At 39.2% G+C, this 27,854-nt stretch overlaps 1 protein-coding gene across 1 annotated transcript in view; it reads right to left on the bottom strand.

The window, feature by feature from the left end:
• Positions 1-21,612, bottom strand: part of LOC132199217 (inhibin beta B chain-like) — a 53,531-nt gene extending 31,919 nt beyond the window's left edge. Inside the window, exon 1 of the mRNA XM_059623781.1 lies at positions 20,983-21,612. Coding sequence (XP_059479764.1) covers positions 20,983-21,412 — 430 coding nt within the window. The 5' untranslated portion in view covers positions 21,413-21,612. The remainder of the gene's footprint in view (positions 1-20,982) is intronic.
• Positions 21,613-27,854: the final 6,242 nt, after the last annotated feature.

The raw sequence follows: 27,854 nt of genomic DNA, 5'->3' as shown, positions 1-27,854 counted from the left end.
AGAAATAAAATAATGACTCGGTCGCGTTTTTGTGAATCACTCTCGGCGTTTGTTTTTTGTTTTGCGTCGCAAGCAAAACGAAATTTTACTATACAAAACAGGCAGGTGGTTGACTTCGCGATATTGCAGCCGCTGAGCAACACGTTCTGTTTATTTGTTCAACTTTCTGCATTTGCCGAGAAATTAATCACAAGTCTCTCGGAATTCTCAATTTTCAACAACATTGTAGACCATAAAATCACTCCGACCAAGTTTTTAATTAATTCAAATGATCGACGCTCGGATAAGGCGGAATTTTAATGGCCTGCTTTTGACCGACAAACAGCGCTTTTCCAAAGTAATAAATTGAGCCATCAACTTCTTCCTTACTCACACCTCTGGAAATAATCCCCTCAGATCGATATCGGCCGCACTACTATTATTTTCCTCTTTTACGCACTTGGCTCCGACAAACTTTTTTTAATTCGGGGCTGCCGTTGGTGGGACGTTTTTTTTCTGTAAAATTCGTCGTAATTTAACCGGCCGGCAGTCAGTGAGGCGAGAAATTAATTCAGACCGAGGTGAGACTTATAATTAAGGTGTCATGAAGAGGAGTGAAAACAGCGGATTAAATTGAATTTTCGGCCCTCACGAATCGTGCACATCCAACCTTCACTTTGCACAAATTCAGCGTTCATTAATCAAATTAGGACGTGAGAAAAAAAAGGTGGGAAACGCCCGGGCTAATAATAACTAATCTAAATTTAGAAGAAGGCCTATAAAAATAGTATCTGCATAGGCTTTCAAGGCTGCCACTAAACTATGTGTTGATGGGCGTCCAAAAGTGTCATTCCATGATAACATTGACTTTAAAAAATTGTGTCAGGCAACGGTACACATCTTTCATTATTAGATTGGTTAGCTGCAAAGTATTAAATTATATTTATAACAATTATTTAACTTATAATAAAATTTCGAATTCTTGTAATTATTATTTTAAAACTTTTTAACATTAAATTTAATTATAGTGATTATAGTAATTTTTATTAATAAAATTAAAACATGAAGAAGTTTCATAATTTATTAAAAATGCAAGAAATTGAGAGCAGATTGTAATGTCTTGGATACAAGAGTTAAATTTATAATTTAAGGCCCAGACAATTTGTTTTTTATATGTCTAATGACCAATCTTATAATCCTTTTAATGTTATTTATAATAAGCTTAGCCCGGATAATCAAAAATAATGATATTTTATATATAAAAGCATTCTTGTTTTCATATTGTATAATTTTGCTTTTGCCTAACTTTAAACTTAATTACCAGGACTCAAATTTTACACAACTGTCTCAAAATAAGGAAATTGAACAACTTTTCAAAATTGATTTTTCACGCTAAACGTTATACGGTTGATTTTTTCCTGTTTCATGATAATATTTAACTTGATGGAAAATAAATTGCAAAAAAAAAATGTGCAATTCTGTTATAACCTCACTTTGGTTTCGGAATGGATCAAAATTACGATTCTTTTCCCTCCAAAATTTAGAGCATTAGTCAAAATAATTCAGCACTTTCCCTCGACATCAATGGTTTTGAGTTTTTCACCCATCCGCAAGATTAATTGTAAGAAAGACCTCAAGAATATATAATTATGGCCAGCCTTCAACTCTATACACTAATTTGGACGGCAGGCGTGTTTCGTTTCATGAAAATTTTTTGCGCGGTGACGCGTTGTGCAGAACCGGAGGATCGCATTCGGCCACTCAGACACGTTTAATGAAATTATTATTGTCTAAGGTTATTATGTCTGGCGAGTATTGGAGCATGGCCATGCTTAATCCGATCCGCGATTTTCTCAGTGGCCGGCCTGAAAATTTCTTACAAGCGGCTCGGGTTACCTGCGCGCTTTAATTTGATGAAATGAAACTGAATATATAATAATACCTCGTGTGCTATTTTATTGCCGGCCGGCGAAATTAGCAGGCGTGCGAGTAATCCAGTGGCGAATATACATACCGGGAAAAAGAACACAGAAAACAGGAGAGATTTGATTGCAGCCGCGACGAGAGAGAGAGAGAAAAGATCAAGTGTCCCTTGCTTGCATACCTTGTGCACTTGGCATGAGTAATTTTATTATATGCGCGACCGGCCGAGGAAAAACGAAATCAACATGGAATAAATAAACCAGTTTTCTGCGGACGACGAGAAATAAAGCGCATGAAATGTGTTTGGAATATATTTTTTATCATTATTTATAATTTTGATATACTTCTCTCTCGAAACGCGACCAGGATTTATTTTAATTTATTTTTTTCCGCGTTTCATTTGATATCAAAGAGAGTTGCTTACTTTTGACGAGCGAGGACTCATGCCATGCACCGGCGTTTTATATTCGCGCGGATCGAGTGTCACTTTAGCCGTGCGGTTAATCAAGGAGATACACAAGCAGGCTACTTTCGGCCGTGCCGATTAGTCAGCTTTCAACTTCGATCTGCTGCTCACCCGGGACATGCAGTTTAATCAAAACCACCGAGACTTCGACTACCGACAGAAGCTTATTTTCTCTCATCACGAAATATCAAATGAGGTGGCTTTAAAAATTGTTCTATGTAATATTTAAATTTATCAAGTTGAAATCCAAATTATTCATCTTGGAATATGAAAAAAATTATAATTTTTGAGAAGAAAAAAAAATCTGAGGAGCTTGAAGCAAAATATTCTCTCTCGTCAAAATGATTTTATTGAAACCAGAATTAGACAAGAATATAAAAATAACTCAAAAGCTGTCATTAGATCGTAGATTTATCATGATAATCAACAGTGAAAAGCTTGATTAATTAAAAATTTTTGATTTAAATGAACAAAATATTGCGCTGATATATTGAATGTTTAAATATTAACCCAATATTTTCTTCAAGAATGTACAATTTGTTTAAATTTCTTTTTTAATTTGTTCAAATTATTATTTTAAATCTCGTTGAACGCGAAAAAGAACCAACTTAACGTTAAAACAATATAATTGATTAAAATTAATATACCGTAAAAAGTACGTAAGATACAAATTATTATAAAAAATAGCATGAACTAATTGTGAAATAAACATAAAAATTGCAAACTGAAATAAAAACATTATTTAACAGAAGCATTAAAGGTGGCAAGAGCGCAAGTTGACAACAGGTGTTTCCCCTTCGCAAGGTGCAATGATGTATGGATCAAGTCGGCTCGTAAATCATGCATTCGCGATGGAATAAAGCGCGGCGTCGTTTGCCAGTCACAGCCGAAAAGAGTGGTCGCGGAATTAAGGTTATTGTTCAGCGGCACGGCGAGAAATGAAGAAAGAATTGCTGGTAATTGATTTATGCGAGCTGTATGTGTGTGGCAGTCTGTCTGACACTGGTGTGTATGCAACAGATGTGGGTCATTTAACACACGCGGCCCCATTTGAATTTGAATTTAGTATTATGTGGAGTGTAGCAAGTATACTGCACACATTTAGCCGCGAGAGAGGATAAGAAGAAATAATACGCGCGCGTCTCGTCAGCAGTTCTTTTATTCGCGAATTGGCCCTGAATTCCATGCCTGGCCTTATTGGTGCTCTCCTTTTTCGTCTTCAGGGTTTATTGGCACTAGAGAAAATTTTGCTTCCGCAATTCCATTGAATTAAAATTCTTTTAAATAACTATTAATAAAAATCGTGATTAGCTTTATAATATAATGTTTTAAATAATGCTGAAATATTTTTTTTAAAGCTATGTAATTTAGATGAAAGTTTCTTTCTTGAAAAAAGGCTTGAATGTATTTTAATGAAGTAGGAACGACTCTGTTGAATATTTTGTTTATTAGAAACCAGGGGATTACCTGACCTTGTTTATGCCCCATGAGAACTAATTCTTGTATATTAAGGTGTTTTTCTGTCTAAAATACAAAACAAATTAATAATTTTAATAATATTAACAAAAACATATAAATAAGTATTTTCTTTAATTTCACTTTAATTTTTTTCTTTATTTGTACTAAATAAATGAATAAATTGCACGAAATTTATTGTTTTATTTCATTTTATAATTATATTAACTTCTCCTTTTATTGTAATTATACAAATGTATTTATTTAGAATTTGTAGTTTGTATAAAATGTCCAAAATAATATTTAATTTACTTCAAATTTAGGGCCCACATATTTCATCCAATATATTTCTGCAAATTATGCGCCCGTGGGACAAAGAATTTAAATTTAGTCTAAATATGTTATTGTAATAACTTCTTCGAATCAGATTCATGGATTATTTATCAATCTATTCCTGGATATTTTTTAGTCATTTGACAATTCATTTTGTTTGTCTTGAATTTGCGGTAAATAATCCAGTTTTCTCCTCGTCATAAATGATCCCCGCGATTCAGATCGAATTTCTTCGCAACTCAAAGAAAATTTCTTGGCAAATTCCAAAGTGTCTCTGCGTCTGCTCTCCGCAAAAGTTTTGATCCGGCAAAAATGCTCGCGTCTAGCCGATGTCAGGATTTGAATTAGTGCGCTCCCCAGTAAATTAGTGATAAATTACTCCCACTCACCGGGAGCGCACAATAAGCAAAAATGAGCACCTAGTATGTGATGAGTGACGGCGGCGTCACTCATCACCACGGGACGAACCCACGCGGACGTTCTCAAGTATCACCTCCGTTAAAGGTATTTATGTAATAACTGTCTTTGGATATTTAATAATAACAATGTCTTCCCTGGGTATCACATTTGTTTAATTGACTATTCCCATAGGATCTAGCACCGTCAGGGCGTAACCCTGACATCTGGAGGCACCGGCGAGATGTCTCTTTTCCACTTATTTAAAATAAGGGACTAGAGATAAAAAAATGGGACATTAATAAAATTCCCCGTTCCATTTTTTCTGCCTCCTAAATGTCGATTTTCCGGCATAGGTGCTTTTCCCTTGGGAAAACTGATTTTCCCCATGCCACCAAAAAGGGGCAAATCGGTTCCTCACATTCCCGACTCACCCGCTCTATCAACCAGGAGCAAGGGAGGATTTTTGGATATCTCTCTTTCTGTTCTTCAGAAAACCAAAAAACTTTTTTCCCGTAAATCAAAGGCGGAGGAAGATTTAAATCTAGATGAGTCAAGTTCCTCCGGAGACGATCCCTCCCGTAGTTTATTATTTCCCTCCAGGGGAAATTTAAACTCTCCACCTCCTGGGGGCGATTATGAACAAATCGGCCCAACCCTGGCCTACCAAACTTATGACATAAACCAGCCAGGACCCTCCTCTCGAGCTGATTATTTAGAGCTTCAAAGTCTCGAATTTCAGCCGTTCACACAAGCTGCAACCCCTTCCCTATCCCCTTATATTACCCCGTCTGATTATCTTGCACAAGTGGAAAACACTTCTGTTGGCACTCTTGATGCCCTGCGTAAGATAATTGGCACTCAATCAGAGGACGAAATCGAGGTGATTACAAATCAGTTCGGTTTGATTGATGTGCAGGACGAGCCACCTTCTGAGGAACTTGTTGAGCAGCAAATTCCTCGTAGCTCAACTCCTGCGGTCCCTAACCTTGAACCGTTAGTAATCAAATCTCGTGACACGAGTACCAATAGAGACGAAAATTCTCAATCGGGAAATAAAATGGCAAATCAGCCTACGAGCCGTGCGCGGCCGATTGACCTCGCCTTCTTCAAAGGCAAACAAAGTATCGGAGAATATTTGACACATTTCAATAGGGTCAGAGCGGCCAATCAATGGTCTGACTCTGAAGCACTTAATATTTTAAAGTGCAAATTGACGGGCTATGCATCGGAGTGGCTACAAGGCTATGAGGAAGACCCGGCGAACGCGAATGTGACGCTCGCTCAATTTTTGACAGACTTAAAAAATTCACAACATGTGCAGTCTGATGCACATGTGGCGGAGCGAGAACTTTACTCCAGGTTCCAAAAACGAGGTGAAAATTCACGCAAATTTGTAGGGGAAATGTTGTCTTTGATCAATAGAGTTGACCCCCATATGCTAGAGTCAAGGCGGATTCGCCTAATTTGCAATAATTTGCATCCCTCAATTTTGGATAGAATCGGTTCTCCCACTACAATTGGTGAACTTATTGCGCGGGCAGAGGATCAGGCGCTAAATCAACTCATTTTGGAACACCGGAGGAAAGTTTGCCCTCCTAGTGACTTTGACGCGGAGTCCAGCCGCTCTAGGCGGAAAAAGGGAAAAACCAAAAAATCAAGTAAATCAAAGAAAAAGAGTAAAAAGAAAAAGTCGGTTTCCGTCTCGGACAGCGAATCAACTAACGCGTCCGATAGCGGCAGTGAGTCTTCTTCATATCCGACTTCTTCTTATTCTTCCTCTTCTTCCTCAACTCACGCGGCCGTGGTTGAAAGGAAAAATAAAAAACTCCCCAAAAATAGTAAGAAAGTTGAACGCAAAATTGGGGAAAAATTGATGAAGAAAGTTGAAAAGCGCATCGCAGCCATTCAACTCTCTTCTGGACCTTCTCACATTCCCGCAGCCATGGTGCCCTCGCAGGCAGCCCCACAAGCGGCACCTGTGCAGGCTGTGGCGCAGTACACGACACCCAACCACTTCCCTGATCAGCCTTATGCTAATTACGACCGCGGTGGTTTTTCTCGTGGCCGTGGCGGCTGGAGTGGTCGTGGAGGCCGCCGGGGTCGAGGCGGCCGGGGCGGTGGCCGTATGTATTATAATTCGGGCAACACGATGCTTTGCAATTATTGTCGGCGCACGGGCCATTTGGAGAGCACGTGCTACAAACGCGAATTTGATTTGAGGAATTTAGGAGGCCACTTTGGACTCCCGGGGGCTGTCGCGAACCCCCAGCCGACATACGGGGCACAATATTATCCACCGGCCAGCCCACAAAACGCGTTGCCGCCATTTCCTTCCTTTCCGGCTCTTCCAGCACCGCCACTGGCGGGCCCAGGGGCACCGCAGGCGGCGGCGCCGTATGCCGTTCATGTGCATTACCCGTCGGCCAAGGAAAACCAAGACGGGAGGGCTTAGAAATTGGGGCCCGACCCCTCCCTAAAACCCATTTTGGGGGCTCCCTCTCTGTAAATTTTGAATCAGTTCGCACTTGCAATGAGAATAATTTTCAATCGAGCGGAAATAGTGTAGGAATCAATTCAGTCACAATTTGCGACAATTCTGCTAATCCACATGTTTTAAAAATTCCTGTAAATATTAATGGCGCAACAGTTCACGCGCTGACGGACACAGGAGCGCAGCTTAGTATTGTCTCTGCAGAATTAGTGAATAAAAAGGAAGTAAAGAGTAATTCAAATATTTTGCTGCGAGGCGCTTCTGGCCGTCTTATTCCGGTTTTAGGTTTGATTTCTCAAAAAATTCGAATCCAAAACACGGATTTTGTACATACATTTGCAGTGGTAGAGAATTTTGCACTTAAAATTTTGCTCGGTTTTGATTTTCTCAGTGCGAACAACGCTAACATTAATTGTAAAAATAAAGTTCTTTTGTTTGGCCCCGCAACAGAGGGTCCCTCTTTCGCTGAACCTGTAAATAAAATAAATTCAATATCTCAGGAGACAATGCAACCTCCTGCAGAGGAAGAGGAAATAGACGAAGTGCGCCCTATTGCAACGATTTGCGCACAACACACACTCGATATTGACGCGTTTGAGAGAAAATTGGTACCAATCTCAATTTCCCACAATTTGACAGAAGGTGAATATTTTGCTTTGCCTGAAGAGCGACTGATTAAAAAACATCTATTTGTGCCGAGTTTCATTTTTCATGTAACTCAAGGCTCAAATAATGTTTGGATTAAAAATCTTTCTAGAATACCTCAGCGCTTATTTCAGGGCCAGAAAATTTTCCACCTTTTCAAATTAGAATCTTTTCCGGAAATTGAAATTTTCCCAATTTCAACACAGTCAATTGACCCTCCTTCAGAGGCGCCGAAAGGGAACCCTTTGGATTTAATTCACATCAATCCTGAATTGTCAAATGAACAAAAGGCACAAATGCGCACTCTGTTGGAAAAATATAAACACCTTTTCCCACACGACACAGAAGATTTACCAACCACAAACAAAATACAACACATTATTAGGTACAAGGGACCTATAATCAAACAAAAACCCTTCAGGGAATCAATGGCTCAGCGCGAAGCGATGCGAATTGAAATTGACAGATTGCTTTCCAAAAATATTATTGAACCATCAGAAAGCCCATTCTCTTCTCCAGCCTTCATTATTCCCAAAAAAGGGGGTGGGTCTAGATTAGTTATTGATTACCGCTGCATAAACAAACATTCAGACCCAAATTCCTACTTTTTGCCTCTAATTTCTGACATTTTGGCTAGTTTCCACGGCGCGAATTTTTTCGCGGCCCTGGATTTGAACCAAGCCTATTTTCAAATTCCTATGGAGGAAGGTAGCAAAATTTTTACAGCATTTAGCACTTCCTCTGGTCACTATCAATTTAAAGTCCTACCCTTCGGTCTCCATAATGCTCCCGCCACATTTTCTAATCTTGGCGACAGCATTTTGAGTGACCTGCGATGGAAAATAGTAATTTCTTATTTGGATGATGTTTTTTCTTGGGCACCAACCTTTGAGAAATTGCTGGAAAATCTAGATATCATTTTACAAAGGTTTGACGCAGCAAACCTAAGATTCAAACCACAAAAATGCTATTTTGGGTTCCAAAAAATGAGCATTTTAGGTTGGTCAGTCAGCCCTCACGGTGTGCATGTGGATGCGGACAAAATCTCAATTTTATCTAAGCTCCATGAACCAAAGAACGTGAAAGAATTACTCAGGGCGCTCGGGATGATTGGCTATTATAGAAAGAGTATACCAAACATGGCAAAAATCGCAAAACCTCTTTATGATTTGGTAAAGAAAGACACAAAATTTGAATGGGGACCACAACACTCGGAAGCTTTTCGCACCCTTCTAGATAAAATTTCAAAACCCCCAATTTTGGCTCATTTTAATCCTTTGACTAAAACATTTTTAGAAACTGATGCGAGCCACATTGCGTTTGGCGCGGTGCTGTCACAGCTAGACGAGCATGGGAATAAACGTCCCGTTGCTTTCGCTAGCCGAGCGACAACGCCGTCCGAAACCAAACTAGCAAGCGCTGCTCTAGAGTGCTGCGCACTTTCCTGGGGGATTTTGTATTTCAAATTTTACCTCAATGGAATTAAATTCACTGTACTTTCAGACAGCCATGCAATTTGTTCCATTACAAAATTAAAAGACCCTTGGGGCCGAATTGGGCGTATTTTGATGCGCCTCCAAGCTTTTGATTTTGACATGGCACATATTTCAGGCAAAAAACATGTCTGTCCTGATTTTCTCAGCCGCTCCAGCGCTGATTGGTTGCCGTTTGATGAAGAAAATTTCTTAGCGGAACTAGAAATTCCTGCGTTTTTCACCGAACTTGTAAATATTAAAAATGCTCAACAAACTGACGACAAAATTGTAAATATTAAATTAGCGTTGGAAAGAAATGACACAAGTCGTCAGTATAAGCAATTTATATTGCAAGATGGGCTCGTTTGCAAACGAGGCACGAGCCCGCGCAGCTGTCTTCTGCTGCCTCTTATTCCCGACTCGCTAAAAACACAGCTTATGCAAATGTTGCACGAAGATGTTCTCTGCGGTGCTCACTTGTCATTTGCAAAATGCTATGACAAAATCAAAACTAGGTTTTTCTGGTTTCACATGATTCGCGATATTAAACAATTTATCCGTTCATGCCCTATTTGTCAAAGTTTTAACAAATCAACCCAACGTAAGTTAGGCAGTCTTATGCCAGTGGACCGACCTAGGACGGCCTTCATTAAGGTGTGTCTGGACTTCGGAGGTCCATTCGTCCGGTCCACTCGCAGGAATTGCATGCTCTTGGTTGCAGTAGACTACCATTCTTCTTGGGTAGAATTACGAGCTTGCAAAGATGCCACAGCCAAAACCACAGCCACTTTTCTATTTGAGCAGTTCATTTGCCGAACGGGCCTATTTTTGGAAATTGTTCATGACCGGGCCCCAGCGTTTACAGGTGAGCTCATGACTGAGTTCTGCGAATTAATTGGCACTCGCCAGGTGAGAATTAGTGCGTATCACCCAGCTTCAAATGGGAAATGTGAAAGATTTGTTAAAACAGTCAAATCAATTGTAGCTAAATACGTGAGTCCTTCACAAAAAGATTGGGATTTACGTTTGCCACAAATAGCTTTTGCCCTGAATTGCTGCACCCATAAGTCAATGCAAGAGTCACCTTTTGCTCTTGTTTACGGCCGTCAGCCAATTCTCCCCTTTGATATGATTTCAAACGAAAGTTTCCGAGACCCGTTTGTAATTGACATACAAAATCGGCTTGCTCTCGCCGAGGAGATAGTTGCAAAAAACTATTCTAAACAGCAACGAAAAGACAAAGAGCGCTATGATGCGCGTCGCCGCTTAATTAAATTTAAGGTTGGCGACTGGGTTTCAGTTTTCACTCCACGCGCTAAAATTGGACTGTCGAAAAAGTTACTCCCTGTATATATTGGACCTAAGGAGATAACAGGAATCATCAGTCCAATCTCGTTTCGCGTACGCATGAGCCTTCGTCCTGGCGCAAAGGAGGAGGTCATAAACATTGAACGACTCAAACCCTTTTTCACTCGCGATGCACAACCCCAAGGGGTCCCAAATAGGAATAATTCGACTGAGCGCGATTCGTCTCCGGCTGCGGTCGAATTAAACCCTGAGTCTCAGGACGCGCAATCTGCTAACGCGACACCTGATTTAGACTCAGACTCATCTTAGGGTGTGTAGTACGCAAATTAGCTCAATTTGGGCTACCTGGCACAACTGTTGTTATGCCTGGAAATACGTGGCAAATGGAGAAATAGTTCCTAAAAAATTTATAAATAAAAATACAAAAAATTGGAACATTTTTCTATTATGGCCACTTTAAATAAAATTATTCTATTCATTTTTTTTTTTCTCCTCTACCACCTAGACGTGGCAGTAGCCTACTTTTCAGTGCGTTACTATGGCCACTTTAAATAAATATTTATGTAAATATTTCTGTAATTTATATGTATATATATATATTTCTATTTTGCCCTGAGTGCTAATCAATACAGTTCACTTTTTCATTCCATTTTTTCTTGGAACTTTAAATAAATTAGATTTTTTTTACTCTTTCGGTCAATACACTCTTCTTCTATATGTATGAATTTTTTCATTTTTTTCCATTCATAAGAAAACACCTAAATCACCGCGGCACTGAGCGCACATCATATCAGCTCAGAATTATTAGAAGCGCGGTGGCCCGAGAGAAAGAGCGGTGCCTCACCCGCGAGCACGTGGCGACCGGAGTGTCTTGGCGATTTGATTTGGGACATGCGCTGTATCGCGCTCTGCATGTCGCAGCGGGCAGGCAGCTCTCGCGCGGAGTCGCCATTATTGCCCCTAAAATCATTTGTCCAAAAACCAATATCCCCAATATTTGCCCTTAAAACAAATGCCCAAAAATGAACTATCCTAAATTTTTCACTCAAAAATTCCCTAAAAAGTGAATGTCCCAAAAATATTTGCTCTTAAAAGAAAAAAAAAAATCTTGGACAGTCCTTCTGATCACTTCTAGTTACCTTATATTAAATTTTGTCAACCTTCATCGATAGGGGAAATATTTTAGAGCAAATAAATTTTGAAACATTTGGGAGTTTTGCAATTAGGGGCAAAGCGGGTCTCCTCTCGCACGACTTCTCACAGCAGCCGGCGCGACATTTCTCGCGCTCGGGTCTTAGTTACTATTTTCTTTAAAATTTTATAGCACTCATTCTAGAGCTCTGAAAATTCTCATTCCTTGAGTTTTTTCAATAAATATATCTGTCTACGCACCTCAAAATACCTAACTACAACCATATACAGTTAATTTCTTTGAAAATTACACTTATAAAAACATGATTATTGCACTTATAAATACTTTGCACTTGAAAAAATTTTGTTGTTATTTTCTTTCGAGACCTTTTCATAGGGTTTTATTCCCAGCTATATAGCTTGGACATTAATTTCATTTTTTCAATTGTACATTTCCAAAACAAAATTATTTTTTCAAATGACATTTTTTGTCACCCACACTCCTACAGGCCAGTGATGTGCCTGTGTGAAATATACATATTCATCGTTTCACTGCACCTGTGCAATTCTTAACAAGTAATTAATAATAATAGCTGAGGAATGGTGCTCAATAGCAACCATAATTGTGTTTAGCCAGGCCGTCAGAGAGACTAAAGGATTTAATAACGATCCTGTATCAAATCAGATTCCACAGGGCCCATGTGGATTTAATTTTAGAATCGTTATTTTATTCCTTTTGCAATATTATTTTATGAAAACTACGCGCGTAGTCTTTCTTTCTGATGAAAGTGGAAGCCTTGGCGCCTCAGCCGACTCTATAAAGAGCCGAAATATTTGTGTTATATAGTCCCACTTGCATTTTTGATGTCTGCAGAACACATATTCTGATTGTCAAACAGAATTTTATTGATTATACACTGCACTTGTTCATATATTATTAGGGGAAAAATTAAAAAAGGGTTCCAACAATTCCCTTTAACCTCTCCTTCAATTTCTGTCCATGATAGTCTTTCTTTTATTGGTGTTAAAATTTTTTTTAATATATCACAATATTTTTTTTTTCTCTCCTCTCTGTACTCGTCCCTTTGTAACACCTATTTGATAGTTCTATCGGTGCTCACGTTTGTTTAAGATGGACCAAAAAATTTGGGGACCTGCCGATGCTGAATTCCAACAGTACAAACTACTGGTTTTCATGCTGCAGCGAGACTGTCCCTTTTTACTGCCACCAAGACCTAGGTGTCAAATTTACGAAGTGACAGGAGATTTGTTCCGCTGGCCATCAGAGTACAAGGCACATGCGGTAGCAGCAGATTTAGGGATGTATAGGGGGCTCGCACGTTCCTATGTCAATCTCTATGGCAAGGTTAACCGCCCTTTGACAGAAAAGGTGCGCCCTGGCACCATCCTGCCGGTCAAAGTAGAGGGTCGCGGTGTCTACACCGCCACAACGTGGCTGCATTTGGTCACAAAATGGAAATCTGAAGATAAGATTTCACATCGTCCGAACGCGTTTGTTTGCAATATCCAGATTGCCATCCGGAAATTAGCAGCATATTGCCATGACCACGGGGTCCGCTCTCTCGCGATTCCAGCCCTCTGCAGTGGGCTAGACGAAATGCCCCCAGAATACATCCTACATTTGCTGCAGCTCTATTTTGCCCCGGTTGACACCACGATTTTTATCGTGCGTCTTCCACGCACCACCGGGTAGACACACAATTAATGTAGTGGATTAACAAAATTTTTATTTATATTTGATTCCAATTTTTCTCAGATGCACAGTACTACCGAGCCTAGTACTTAATTTCAAACATCATTATCACTTTCAGATTAATTAATTTTGCCAGCAAATTAATTATATAATCTTGAAGGTTTTCAAATTATTTATTTGTTACCTTAATTCAAACACAATTTTTTTATTAATTCTTTACACTTGTTTAACATCCACTACATTCGTACATCTGGAATCTATAATTTTTTTATTTATTCTCATTTTGCGGTATTAAAATATTACAATTTTTTTTTCTCTCTGATGAATATATACCATTTTATTATTTTTGTAACCAAATTATATGACTCATTAGATTTCCACTCATAACCACCGCACAAATATGTTGTTTTCAATAATTATTTTTACTGGTCTTGTCAAGATGATTTTTTTCTTGTTTAGCATAACTCATTGTGCAATTATTCTCTCCTGGGTCTGACGCATTTTCTTTTATTATTAAAAATCATTCTTCAGTTGAATTATTAATTTTTATTTCAAGATACATGAGTTCTGATTGTCGTACTCAAATTAATATTTTTAGTTGCGTCTAATTTTTTTTGTCGTCTTTGTCAGCATACGCAATATGCAGACTTCCTGGCTCTGCGGTGCACATTCACGTCCGCTGCACCTGGTTTGGCGGTCTAACAGTTGTCATTGCAACTAGCAGTTTTTTTATCACATCAGCGTCTGACCGCTCTCTTCTACGAAAATAGCTCAACACAAATTAAAATAGCACAATTGCAGTTATGCGTGGGTTTAGCACATTCATCGGGATTATCACACCATCCTGTTTCCGCCGACATAATGCACAAAAATGCACTCCTTCTCAATTTTTGTTGTTTTCATATTCAGCAACTTATTCCGCTGCATAATTTTTTTTTCATTGTCAGCTAAAATCACTGGTGACCACTCCAACGTTTTGGGGCTGGTCACTCTGGCACGACTCTTTAACACAAAGAAGCGGGCCGCCTCATCATGCTCGCGTCGCGCGGGCCGCGACTCACCACTTTTGGTGTCTGTCTGCTGAGTATCACTAACTATTTCTCAATTGTTCTAGCTGAATTCCAATTGCACCCGGGGGTTTTGGTCAAACAATTACAATTGTTTCCATCGACTTCTATTTACCCAATTGTTTTTGACATCGAATTACCTCAATATGCCCCTCTTGCTTCTATGTTTGGGTATCAAGTTTCCACACCACCGGAAGATCCCTTTCTGAACTTGACACGTATTTTGAGCAGAGCAGATTACACACTTGCCAATTTGACTCAAATTGAATTTGACACAGACCTGGAGCAACTTAACTTTCGAATCCCACGCGCACTTGAATTCATAGGAACTTTCTTTAGTTATTGTTGTTCTCTTGTCACCCATGCTGACCTGCCGCCCACTGGCACCCAAGCTCGTGATCAACTCAAAAAATTAAATGTTGAAATCGCAAACGCCTTCACAAAAATTTCCCAGAATAATGGCCAACTCTTCCAGTTCGCGTCAAATATGAGAAATTATATTCAGGAAATTTCTCATAGAATTAAAATCACTTTGGCCGCGGCAACTTCTGCTCACGACAAATTATTACTCCATCATACATTTAATCTGTATGTGAGAGTTCTCCACTCATTCACGCACTTGATCAACTTGCAAAATTCCCATTTCCTTCAAACACTCTTTTCCTCGTGCGCGACTGGCAAATTGAATCCTTTGATCGTACCGCCGAGCAAACTGAAATTAGCTTTAACTGAACTCCGAGAAAAAATTCAGCCAGAAAACCACACGCTTGCGATTCCAACAGCAAAATTGGATTATTATTATTCAGACGATTTGATTTCCTGTTCACGCAGCACTATCGCGATGACCTTAACCCTTCGAATTCCTCTTTTGACTACCACTCAAAAATATTCACTATACTCTCTTCAAGCGGTTCCATTTTCTTCTGATGGTAAAATCTGTAAAATTGAAGTGCCCTCGCACGTCGCAATTTCATCTCAAACTTCTGCTCACTCTGCAATTCGGACCTTCCAACCAAAAAAATCTCTTGGCCTTTTAAATGACATTAATTTACCAACAACTGAACAAAGATGCATTGCTGCCCTTCTTTCTCCCACTGCAACCCTCAATGATCTACGAAATTATTGTCCTTTTCAGTGTTTCTCCACAAATCAAATTAGCATTCTGCACATTGACGAGAGGAACTTTATCATTACAAATGCAGCGAATTTGACGGCCCATTGTGGCACCGCGCGTCACTCCCTAGCCACACAAGCAACCACGGTAGGGGCCCTTCAAGTGCATCTCCCTTGTAATTGCTCTCTTTACGCCAATACTGACAAAATTATTGAGACAAAATTCCCCTGCCTTCGGCCTGACACAAAACCGGCATCTATTCGTTTTGTTCCTCACGCGTGGACTCATCTTCCTTCTACAATCTATATTTCTCAAATTTCAAAAATTCCAAATCTTACAGCTATACTTTCGGAAGATTGGAACAAATTTTTGCCTAACGAACCACATCTGCAGAATGCGACGGTCACCGTTTTTGATTGGTCTTTTGTACAAATTGTCTCAAATTATATTGGCCTGTTTCATTGGGTAACTTTTGCCCTCCTCGCGTGGATCATTGTACGCACGCCAAGCCTACTTTGGGGCCTCCAAAATGCAAATCGGACACCAAAATCATCGCGCCACAGGCACCGAATTTACCAACGACGGCCACTACCCGCGATACCGCGCTCGCAGCAAAATGACTCCTCTGCGGAACCCCCTGATGCACCACCACCTCCGTAATTATTTCACGCGGCGGTGTCATACGATTCATTTCATTATCCACTTTTCCTCACGGCAGTTCTTCTTCATTACTCCTTCGGTCGCGCGTGAGTTCATCGCAAGTTTAAAATTATTAATTTTTAATTATTTAAATACTTTTTGGCTCTTCATTATTCTCCTTCCTTCAATAACGCATTTTTTTTGTATTATTATTATTTATTCTTCTCGGTCAATACAAAAATTTCAAATTGGGTTCTTATTCTTTAATTTTTTTTTCTCTCTCTCTCTCTCTCCTTCACGGCCCTAAATCAATTTTTTTATTTTTCCTCCAGCTTGCGATGGCCACACGACACAATTCTGTCACAAACCACGTTCTAAGACCCCGGACGGCCGTGTCCAGAACACCGCTGGCACTGCTCCGCCGTCTGCTGTCCATTCAGAAAGGACTTTTGAGTATCGCGACTCGCCATATTCGCGATCATGAGTTTCTTTTTGCTCGACGAGAATTAGCCTCATGGACTGATATAGCAGTTCACATCTTTCAACTCTTCAAAGAAATGGACGGCCAACCATTTCCTTCTTGTATTTTTCTGGTACGCCCTTTTAATCGAACTTCTCAATCTTCTCAACAAGCCCTTCGTGGATTTCTTCGCGCGATGCGTCACAATATAAAAATCGCTATCAATCTTTGCCACGCCGCATCTTATGATCATCGCTCGCCGTTTTCGCCGCCGCGTCTCCTGATGGAGCGTTTTTACACGACACGACTGGCCCTGTGTGATCGGCTACCTCAGGAGTAAAATCACAAGCCGAGTTTCATAGGTTTCGCTTTTATTGCACATTTTTTTTTTTTTTTACATTATATGGCATTGTAAATTTTTCTTTCACTTCCAATGTTGCACTTCACCTGAATTTGTTTTTCATTCCAATTTTACTTTTCTCATTGACTATGCGCAATAAATTTTTTTTTTTCTCTCTCACCAATTTTCAATTCACATTATAATTATTTGTTCAAATAATTATCTTATTCTCTTTTTTTAACTTAACTGCCAACTTCATGGCTTTTGAATTAAAAATTAAGAATTATGCTGCTGAACTTGCACTTCAATTCCGTCTCTCCCGATTATTTTAAATTAATCTCCAAAATACATGGATTTTAATTTCAAATATTCTGGACCTTATACAATACTGATTTTTTTTTAATTTTATTATTATTGCGCCTTTACTTTTCACTTGTTCATTACACTTCCTTTTGTTTTGTTGGTTGCACTAATCTTCCTCTTTCAGCCTTCTCCGTACTTCCTAATTCCCCTCGCTCATATACATCTTCCTGAATCAGCATTTTTAGCGCGACTCAAGAATCGAGCGAGTTCACATATCACTTTCAGTCATTGTCGCATTTTTCATTACTTTATCACACGTCTTCCTGGCAACGGAGTCAGACGCGTCCCTTCAGAATTTTTGATTCAAACGTTCTTTCTCCGAGTTTCCGTCTAATTTCAATCCTGTAAGTGCCATCAATTACTTTCTTCAGGATACAATACCAACCCTGTCCATACCAAATTCAAGTATCAGTTAAAATTATCTCGACGGCCTGACCGTTAGATTTTTTTTTTGAAATTTCTTATTTTTGTGTGGGTATTATTATTATTATTTTTCTCAGTTTGGTTATTATTATTTTCGTTTATTGTTTATTTTTATGATTATTATTATGGTTCCTTTCGCACACTAGACATAATTCATTCATTTCTCCATACTGTGCCACCGGTTGCACCAGAGTTAAAACATCATAACTCGCTTTCCCCTCCAACGACTTGTGCGTATGTTTTTCCATACCGGCTGGTGTCCAACCTGACACTTTCCACGCACACACTACTCCAGCGAAACTGGGTTAATCAACTGACACCCATCAGCTGACAGCGCTCTTCACTCTCGCCTACCTCAACCGAGGTTCGGCCTGGGCCGCCTCCAGGCCGCTCTTTCGGCCTCGGCTGGCCGCCTGGGGGTCGAGGTGCATTCCGACCTGGCTCAGGAATGACAGGAATAATTTATTGAAAATTATCAAATTTTTTTTTAACATACTTTTCGTTCTAGTTAATTTTCATTATTATTTAATCTCAAGTATTGTTCTCTCGGTTTTCATTGGCTTCATTTTTTCTTTTTTTACAAATCACTTATGCATCTTGCGATGAAAATTTTTTTTATTAGTACACAAAATTCAATATTCACAATAATAATAATAATAATCGGTTGAAGATTTTTTTATTTACATCTCCCTTCTTCATCCGACCTACACACAAAGATGTAATAATAAATTCAATGGACCATTTCCAGTCCCTTTATTTTCATCTTTTCTTAATGAGATGGGACACGACTGCCCATAGGCATTCCTGCCCAATCTTTCCTTCTTTTCAGCTTTGTGTTTTTTCCTTATAATTGGGTTTATTTTTGTAGCACTCATGATGCGCATCTACGTACTACGGTCCGAGAGCTTCAGGATTTGCCGCCTCGACTCCCAATGCTACCGGACGGGGCAGCGGCTGGAATCATACATCAACTTCGCGGCGGCGGGACAAAGTTTCTTCTTGACGGACTATTTTCGAGCGCACCTCCGCAGCCTTCTACGAGACGCACAGGTCTTTTCTACTTCCAACCCGACTGCTCTCGAGTCCCTGTTGGACGAGACCCGAGAGGTGGTAGTCGCTCACCTGGCACGCATCTCCTACTCCGCTCAGCTCCTTCTGACTCTGTTTGACACACTCGTATCTGTCCGTGACGCGGGCCAACCCAACATCGGCCGCAACCTCGCCCGTCAATTCCTCGCCAGGCTCCAGACATTCTGCGAATTGTTGAGTCCGTACCTTGCCTTCCTCCAGGCCGAATTGGACACAGCTCAAGCGGCATTGCCTCCCGATGTCCAGTTTTCCCCCCCCTCATCGGAGGATGAATGGGAGCCCGACGAATACGTGGCCACACTGCCCCTCTCGCCTCCGTCCTCCGATCTCGAGGACTGGTGAAATGTGTCCTGCTGTCCTGCCGTTCCGCCGTCCAGCCGCCGCTCCGCCGCCACATCCCACCATCAGACGTGACGCCGTTGTCCTTCGGCCGAAGACTAAACCAACGTGTAGGACACTCAGTGCGTCGATTTATCCCTTTTTGATTTTTTGTTAATTTGCATTCTCTGTATTTAACTTTAGTTCGGTGCTCTTATTTCCTTCCTTATTTTTGGTAATTTAGTCTCCTTTTATTACCCTGACGTCTCTCGCTCTCCAGTATTTAAATTTTGCTCGAAGTCCCTAATTTTTTTTCTCTCTCTCCGTCTATTTGACCATCGCTATTTTTTTATTCCCTTTGTTATTTTTTTTTTTTTACTTTGCATTTTATTTTTACATGGTCAACATTCCTTTTTATCTAATTTTTTTTTATTTTTATTTATTTCTTTAATTTTTTCCGAATTTATTTTGTACTCAGGGCTGGACACCCTGTCGCACACCTCTTCCTTCCCGTCAATGGAATTTTTCCGTGTTCCCCTTTTTCTCGAATTACGTTCTTTTCCGCTATTCCTGTTTCGGTTGTGGTGCGGGCTCCAACCCCTTTTATATTCCGGCTAACACACCCCAAAACCCTTTCGATCCATATGTTCGTTTTGGACTGAGGTCCTCTCGCTTTGTGCAAGGGCTCGTAAACGAGCGCGGCTGACCACCGCTGTGGGCTTCCTCCACCCACGACTTTGCTCCCCTTGGCACAATTACGAGGGTCCGCCAGTCCAGTCGGATATCAAAAATTTTGCTTATACAAAAAAAAAAAATTTTTTTTTTCCACAACACTATTTACACATTCGTCCCAAACAAAATAAAACTAAAATTTTAAATTCCCCAAATAAGCCGGGGGGAGGGGGTGGGTACCTCACCCCAACTAATCGGTTGAAGCAATTAAAATCTTTCCCATCTCAAATAAATATTCCAAAATTAATAACATTGCGGAAAATTCCATTACGGCGATTCGTAAATTCAGTATTCTTAATCATAATTAAGTAAGAGGATAATATTCATTTACAAATATTAAATAACTTATTTATTCGAGCAAGGCAACATTTTTCAATATTAACAAGTCCTAAAAGTAACTTCTTATTTTTTTATTTGTTTTTGTTCTTTCCCTAAATTCGAGAGGGGGAGATGTCAGGATTTGAATTAGTGCGCTCCCCAGTAAATTAGTGATAAATTACTCCCACTCACCGGGAGCGCACAATAAGCAAAAATGAGCACCTAGTATGTGATGAGTGACGGCGGCGTCACTCATCACCACGGGACGAACCCACGCGGACGTTCTCAAGTATCACCTCCGTTAAAGGTATTTATGTAATAACTGTCTTTGGATATTTAATAATAACAATGTCTTCCCTGGGTATCACATTTGTTTAATTGACTATTCCCATAGGATCTAGCACCGTCAGGGCGTAACCCTGACACCGAGCTAATCTCATTTTACAAACTGGCTTTTTACAATCGCGAGTAAAGTGAACTCGGGCGAAGATAAAAAGATCTTTTACTCCGCATACGACAGCATAGAATATGTATAATTTTGGCCGCAGCCAAAGTTTGCTGTGCGAGCAACTCTGCGCCCTTTTTTGTCTGCCACGGTTGACAATGTCAGAGCGCGCGCATGATTTATGGAAATCAGTTTTCTTGGCACGGCCACAATAAAATGCAACATTCCGCCAAATATGTAACAAAAAAACAAAAAACGACAGCGGCGACGAGAAAAATACATAAATCGATTCCTTCCCGTAACAAAAAAAAAATTGAATTTTTCGATTAAGAAAGTAAATCAAAAAAACACTCACCGGGCTCGGCGAATGAGATGATTTCGGAGGCTCGTCCGAGGTCGTCGTCGTCCTCGAGCTCGAGCGGGGGCGGCTGTTTGCGGTGTTGGCCGGCGGTGTCGTCGACGATGCGCATCGTCTCGAGCAGCACCTCGTGCGGGATGGACGAGCTGACGTTGGGCTTGGAGCGGAAGCCGAGCTTGGACAGGATCTGCTGCTTGATGGCCTCGATCCTGACGAAATTGTCCGAGAGTTGCTGCTGCTGGTGGTGGTTGTGGTGCAGATGGGGGTGCTGCTGGGCACTGACACCTGCACTACTACTGAACTCACTGGCGTCGCCCAGCGCGGGCGGCGAGCACGTCGGACACAGCTGGTCGGCCCGCAGCTGGACGGGACACCACACGACGGCGGCCAGCGCGACGGCCACCGCCCAGCAGGTCGGCGAGGCCATCGAGTTTCTTGGTGTGTGTGCGAGACTTGTCTGCTTGTCGCAGGCTGCGTGTGGCTCTTGCTTGTCGAGGATCAGCGCAGCCCGGCGCGCTGCTGGCGCTGCCCCAGCGGCGGCCGCCGCGTGGCCGCCGGCAGGGTGGAGCGGCCGCCGACCATCATGATCAACACTAGCAGCGCGTGCCCAGCGTCTATCTCGACCGAGTTGGCATGAAAAGCGAGTGCGTGTGTGAGGAGTCCGTGGCTCGCCCGCCGCTGCCGCCGCCGCCGCTGCTCGCTCGGCGCGCGCCTGCGTGACTCACTCGCCGCCCGCCGACCCCAAGACAGGCCCTTCCAGACGCGGCCCCCTCCCGCCGCCCCATTCATCCCCTGCCCGCCTGCCGACTTCCAGCCCCCACCCCGCCGGCACGTGGTCGCGGACGCACGCGTTCCCGGCCCCACGAGAGATGCATTGCGGGCTGCATCCTCGGACACGCGCGCGCCACTCGCCGTGAATGGGCGCGCACGCCAGTGACATCAATGGTCGGTGCACGGTCACGATTTATAAATCACACATTCCTGATTTTCAAACTGCTCAGTTTGTTGCTTAATCAGTATCATCACCTTTTAATTAATTAATTTGACAAAAAAAGGAATTATTATATTTAATGACATTTTTGAAAGATCACTTTTCGCGTTTATTATAGTTAAATCTTCTTGGCTTGTTAAGCTGCCTCTTCAGTTGATTCATTATCAATTCCAAATCTCAATATATTTATTTATTTTGGATTAATTCTATTAATTAAGATAATTAAAATAGGAACCCATCAACTTAATGATAAAATACTTAAAGTACTATTTCCTGATTTGTGGTATCATCAACTGAATTATATTATTTTTATACTTTAATTGTGTTTAAAGTTTAACAATATATTTCCACATGGTAAACCGTTATTTTGTGTTATTTGATTGAAATGATATTTAGAAAATAATAAAGGAGAATATATTATCTATACAATAACATTATTAAATAAAATATAAATAATATCATAAATATAAAACTGAAATAAAAAGTAAATAAATTTAAAATTATTTATAACAAACAATAAATCTCTCTGAGTCCATTCTGAAATTTTGAACATTTGTTTTTAAGTTAGTAACATAATACAAAAGAAGTAAAATATACAGAAATTACATAGCTCGTAATACTCCCCAGTAATGGCCATAAAGTTTATCTTTCATTTTTGTTAAAAGATCACTAATGTATATAAAATAAAAACAATAATAATTCTAAAATCTCTATTTTGTGTAAATTGTAATTTTATAGTGCAATAAAAATGAAATGCGCAGAGTGATAAAAAAAATCCGGCTCTGCACCTTAAAAATTTCTCATAAGAATTTTTTTTTAAATTATTAACGTTTAGTTAATGTTCACAATTTTAATATAATCACAATAGAAAATGTTTGAATTGGTTCTCATTAAGGATCACAAAGGATGTTTTTTTTGGTGCAAAACAATAAACAATTAAAGCAGTGACCAAAGAAAAATCGATTTTAAATTCACAACTTTTATTATTATTGTTATCCACCACTTTTTTTGCTATTGGGTTCTTTTGGAAGTTCATTGACCCTTGCCAGACATAAGGGATGTGGGTCCAGTGTTGAGCAGGACAGAGACTTATCATCTCTTAATTTCAGAGCGAAGACAAGGAGCAAAGGTGTGCGAAAATCGTCTCGCAGAAAGAACAAGAAGTGCAGGATTACGCTGCGCAGACTTGCTTTGCAATAAGCCGCGGCGGCGTTGGTGCCTGCGCCGCTGGAAATTTGATACATTTCCACCGAGCACTGCAATCAGAGCCCTGAGAGAGCGCTGTGTGATTTTTAATTGCACGCGGCGGCTTTGCATGGAATTCGTGTTGTGCTGATGCTTGCAGTTTGCGGTGACCTTAAGAAATTTCGCCTCAAGTGAGTCACGGAATGCAATTAAAACGACGCGCTGTGTGTTTTTTTTTATTGCTTGCATCAACGCCCTGCATGCTCATCAGCAGTCTGCACTTTAATAAGTCATAAGTGAGCTTTTATTTTGTATCAACACGTCGACCAGTCTGAATGGAAAAAAAAGAAAATTTCATCTTGATTCTTTAATGAGGGCGTGGAACGCGCTCGAAAAAAAATAATATCAATATCAGGTTGAAAAATTTTATATAAATTATATTTTCCATCACAATTTTTTTATTTATTATAATGAAATATAATTGCATTTTTTTTTTTAATTTCCATTAAAAGATTTGGATTCAACTATAAACAATTCTCACGCATTTAGGAACATCTGCCGATATTTGTGAAACACCTTGACCCGCAAAAGAAGTTTCACCGAATGTTTTTATTGTTATTGGCATATGAGGACCAGTTCCCCAATTTGGCTCGCCAATTCGCGCGTGTTGAGATTTTCACACACACAGAGACCAAGCAAGCGATGCGCCTCTAATTTGCGGCGGCCGCGAGGATCGGTCGCCGCCCATCCACTTACGCACGGCGCAAGAGGTAAAAAAAATGCTGCGAGAATTATAGGCTTTCACCTTGTCGCGCGCGCCGCGCCGCCTGATGAAATATTGGGAGCCACTTAGTTGGATAAGGAGAACCATATATTACGAGTTTCACGGTTATTATGCTTGTCTATGGAAAAAATATTTTATTGATATACGCACACAATGGAAGCAGAGTCTGCTATCTTTGATCGCTGGCAGCGGCGGCGCTCAATTTGGGCCAATTTTAATTCACTCTTGCTCGACACTCTCTCTTCACTTAAAACCAGATTGTTTTTACTCTAAAATTTTTATAATATCGAGTGCAGACCCAAAAAATTAATCAACGTATAAATGAACCAGATTTAAAAAGTACTTTTCTGAGATAATTTGCCTACATTATTACTGAAATTTAATTAAATAAATTTATTCAATTATATTTTGCATGAATTTTTTATTATAATTAGTTAACTTCAATATTTTTCAATTATTGAACCACAGTTTCCGATAGGTGCAGTAGATGTTCTGGTGGTGCTAGTAGCAGGAAATTACTTGAATAGTTTCTTTAATATTAATTTATTTTAAATTGTTTTGTTTTTTCATTGTTTGTTCTCCGCTCAAAAATGAAAAATCAAGAGATGGCAAACAAATTGTTAAATATTGCCTAACTAAGATGAAATTTCATGATGATTTGAATTTAAAATCGGCTTTTCCTCGATGGGTTTTATGAGTTGTTTATTGTTTCAAAAAAACAATAACCTGCTCTACAATCATGTTTCGGCTGCGGGCTGCAGCCATAATTCATGAGCTGTGAAATTATTTTGACAAAAATTAGTTCACAGTTTATAAAAATATTTTGTTTTTAATTTAACAATTTTATGTGAAAAAATTATTTAAATGTTACATTTTTATACAAAACTTTTGACAATATGAATTCAAAATTTTTTTAACAATATTAATTTTATTAAAATTTAGGTCAGAAAAATTGAAACGTGTGTGTTTCAATAAGATGATATTGGTTGATTAAATTTTTTTGTTAATTAATGCAAGTTTCACTCAATTATTTTTAATTATTTGCTTACCTTGAATGCATGATTATAAAAATGGAAAAAATATACAAATCAAAGGTCTGGGTGAAAATTTCAATTTTTATTTTATTTTTAGTTAAACCGAGTTAAATTTCAATTTCATTAATTATTTATTTTCCACATTTATACAATTATTAATAATAATTATCAAGTAAGCTCGAATAACTATGAAAACTTTGCGTGTTTTGTAATTAATTATTAATGTTCCAAGTAAAAATTTGTTTTGAACGCCTTGTTTAACGCATTGTAAAGAATTTTAACCTAATTAAATATTTTTTTACAGTGAAAATGTTCCATGGAAAATATTTACTATCAAGAAACATTATTTGTCTTCTCATAAGCTCACTGAAAGTGCAGTTGAGCTTTTATTATGTAAAATTGGTAAAACAATTTATTCAAAAGTCTTTCATCCAGAATGAGCCGCTGGTGGTTTTGCCGTGTCATAAATTTCTCAGTTGCTCATCGAGAACACTTTAGACACGTCCATATCAACTTAATAATCAGCCGAAATGTCTGGAAGCAAAGGAGGACGGACGAGAGAAAAAAGCGGCCGGGGCAGCGAGGAATGAGAGGCGCTGCTGCATTGTTGTGTGACTATTATTATATTGAAATTGTTTTTGTCAGTCTGGCACCTACATCCTGATACATTACCCAGAAATCATTAAAAATCCATTGTGCCGCGCGTTGCCAGAAAAACGCTGCCGCGCCACACCAGACAAAACCTTCAGCTGCCAAAGTCTGAAAGAATATGAAAATGGATCTGTGCAGGTCGTTTTGCTTTTTCGTTCGGGGGCCGTGATGCAAGCAAGCAAGGGTGCCCCGTGAAAGTGTGGCCGCCGCCGCCACCGCCGCGTGGGCGGCTACTTTGTTGACCCACACTCGGCTGCGTTTGAGCTCTTTATCTCCGATATATATTCGGAACGGCTGTATAATAATGTATATTTTATTGCCGTAAAATATACACCGCGCAGAAATAAATACCAAACTACAACTGGGCGAAACAGACGATTGCATAATCATGTGGCGCTTGTGTGGTCCAGCGAACCTCAAGCGAGCCGCGCACTCGCGGCACACGTTGCCTCCAACCTATACATTGTTACCAAGCAAAGTATTCTTTATACAAATATTAAATTAAAAATAAAAGTTTTCATTGATTATCTTTAAATTAAATTTTATAATATTCGCTTTACAATAAATAAATAATTAATTACATACAATAAATGTTTTTATTATTATTTAATTAATTTTTTCCAGCATGAATGTTTATTCCAATTGTGTAAACAAAGTTGAATTCTTTAAGAGAAAATAATTATTTATATAAATAGTGCTGTAGGATCTTAAATTTAATGTATTCAACAACATAAAAGATGTATTATCATGGTTTTGTACGCTTCTGAACAATTATATTCTACGATCCTATATTGAACAGAATTAATATGTACATAATAAGAATTTAATTAAACACTTTTATTATAAACTCACTAAATATAAATATTAATAATAAAGTATAATTATATTTAATTATTATTGTCATTTTGTCACACAAAATTTGTACAGCGTCATGTATTGCTGGTTGAAATAAGTTAATAGAACTACATTTAAGTATCATAACATTTATAGTTTTATCTTTATCTAAAATTAAGACATATTATATATAATTTATATATATTATATAATTAATATAATGATATTGGGTGGGTCCGAATATGAGAGAATTGATTCGCGAAGCGATTCTCGAGAAGTGATTCTCGACTATGGTTAACTTCAAAAAAAGTAATGTTAGGCGTGCATTTTGATTAAACAAGTCACCTAAAGTGTCAATTAATTGTTTAAAACGTTTAAAAATTAAATATTTTATTCAAACTGCACGCCAAACTTTACTTTTTTCGAAGTTAACCATAGTCGAGAATCACTTCTCAAGAATCACTTCTCGAGAATCGCTTCGCGAATCAATTCTCTCATATTCGGACCCACCCATTGTGTTAAAATTATGATCTTGTAAAAAAAAAATAATAATAATAATAATAAAATAGAAAACTTTTGCAGAATTTTAAGATCAAGAATATTTTACATTTTTGAACAGAGTCAAACTTAAGCAAAAATAATTTTACTAACAATTATTGCAGATTAATGTAACTCATTATTAATTTCTCCAGTTTGTGATGAGAAAGCGTGTAGCATTCTGCATAAAAAATATAGAATAATTAAAAAAAAATAATTGCTCCAAATCCAATTTAATTAAGAAAAAGTGAGTAAATATAAGGAAATTTCCCGAAAAGCACGGCTAATTGCAAAGTATTTAAGTAGGACCTGCAAAGGCAACTGTGGGGCTGGCGGGCTGGCCAGCAAGTAAGTAAGTCGTGCTGAATCCATGAAATATATTTTATGCTCGCGGCGAGTCGGTCGCTTTTTGCCCTGGCGAAGTAGACTAATATACTGGCTGTATTATGTACTTTGAATGTATGGCATCTGAGCCATAATTTCGCATGAGGACGACTGACTGCTGGGCGAATTTGTTGCCAAATTTAAAGCGGGGTGAATACACCCCAGCCCCGGCCAGCAGCCGTGCGACGGCCAGCCTGGCAAATGTATCAAGTAAAATAAAAAAAGAGCTGTGAGACTTTTTTAAAAGAAACTGTGCAGTCTGAGAGTGGTGCCGCGCTTTGTTTCCGAGCAGAAGCAGTGCGTGCGAAGAAAGAAGAAAAAAATATGGTCATATTTTACATTTATTTTTTTTTTTATTCTTTTTATGATTTTCGTTGCTTAGCCTCGACTAACTTATTTAAAGACAAAACAGTCTATGAAAAAAATTAGAAAAATTATTTAATAAAAATCTGCAATTATGAATTAAAAT

The sequence above is a fragment of the Neocloeon triangulifer genome, unplaced genomic scaffold, assembly GCF_031216515.1.
Source record: "Neocloeon triangulifer isolate White Clay Creek 2 clone unplaced genomic scaffold, ASM3121651v1 ptg000013l, whole genome shotgun sequence".
Lineage (NCBI taxonomy): Eukaryota > Metazoa > Arthropoda > Insecta > Ephemeroptera > Baetidae > Neocloeon > Neocloeon triangulifer.
Note: the sequence above shows the minus strand (reverse complement) of the source record. Positions and strands in the feature narration are given on the sequence as shown.